The 1,134-nt window shown below is 53.3% G+C and overlaps 1 protein-coding gene across 1 annotated transcript in view; it reads right to left on the bottom strand.

Moving 5' to 3' along the window:
- MAP1S (microtubule associated protein 1S) overlaps positions 1–943 on the bottom strand; it is a 19,661-nt gene extending 18,718 nt beyond the window's left edge. The window contains exon 1 of the mRNA XM_031063278.1: positions 871–943. Coding sequence (XP_030919138.1) covers positions 871–943 — 73 coding nt within the window. The remainder of the gene's footprint in view (positions 1–870) is intronic.
- Between the last annotated feature and the right edge of the window lie 191 nt (positions 944–1,134).

The following is a 1,134-nucleotide window of genomic DNA, read 5'->3' as shown; positions in this document are numbered from 1 at the left end:
CAGGAATCCAGGGAATTGCAAATTCCTCTCCCATGGGAAATGTTCCCTGTCCTGGGATGGGATCCCTGGCATTCCTAACCTGATCCCTGGCATTCCTAACCCGATCCCTGGCATTCCTAACCCAATCCAAAGCTTTGTGGGGAATGGGGAAACTCCCAGGATTTCACATCAGCCGTGGATGCGTTGTTTTTATCCCTTCTCTTCCCAAAAATCCTGTGCTCAGGATAACCAGGAATGGCCTCTGCCTATGGCGGTTTTGGGAAATCTTTTCCAGCCTCATGGATTCTGGGATTTTGGAAATGTCTCCCAGGAGCTGCTGAGCCCCAGGATGGGCCCTGGGGACACTGATTGGGCTCAGACGTTGCACCCAAATCCTGGGATTTGTCCCTTTCCCACAGATCCGGTGGCCACTCCACAAAATTCCTGGAGTTCTCCCGAGCATCCACCCAAGGGCTCCATGGAAGCTTCTCCTTTTCCTGCTCCCCCTTTTCTTGTTCCCCTTTCCCTGCTCCCCCTTTTCCTGTTCCCCTTTCCCTGCTCTCTCCTCCATGCCGGGTCATCCCCGTGAGATTCAAGCGCTCCCAGTTCAATCCCAGTCCCAGATTCCCAAGGGATGGGAACAGAACTGGTCCCTCCACTCCCCCTCCCCACCTGCCCTAAACATCCCTGGACAATTCCCAGGCCCTGGATTTAGTGGGAAGAATTCCAGTGTGGAAAAGGGAGACGGGAAACGCTGGGAATTTGCTGATTTGGGTTGAAACTCCCCCAGAAGTTGATTTTTCCAAGATTCTGGATGCACCAGGAAGCTCCTTCCTTTCCCTCCCGCCCTGAATTTGGGGACAGCACAGAGAACCCCCCAAAGATCCCAACCTCCCCCATCCCTGGGGATCCCTAAAATTCCTCCTGGGATCTCTCCCAGCTGGGAATCCCCCTGCAGGGCCATCCCTGGATCCCAGCAGAGCTGTGGGATTTAGGGAAAAGCCTCCCCAGCCTCCCTCTGGCCATTCCCAACAGGGATTTTTCCAGCTGGATTTGGGGGTTTTTGGGGTATTTTTGGGGTTTTTTTTTTTCTTTTTCTACTGATTTTTTACAAAATGGTTCCCACCTCACCCCTTCTCCAGAGGAAATTCCTGC

This window comes from Geospiza fortis, unplaced genomic scaffold, assembly GCF_000277835.1.
Source record: "Geospiza fortis unplaced genomic scaffold, GeoFor_1.0 scaffold241, whole genome shotgun sequence".
Taxonomy (NCBI): Eukaryota; Metazoa; Chordata; class Aves; order Passeriformes; family Thraupidae; genus Geospiza; species Geospiza fortis.
This window is presented reverse-complemented; position numbering and strand designations above follow the sequence as displayed.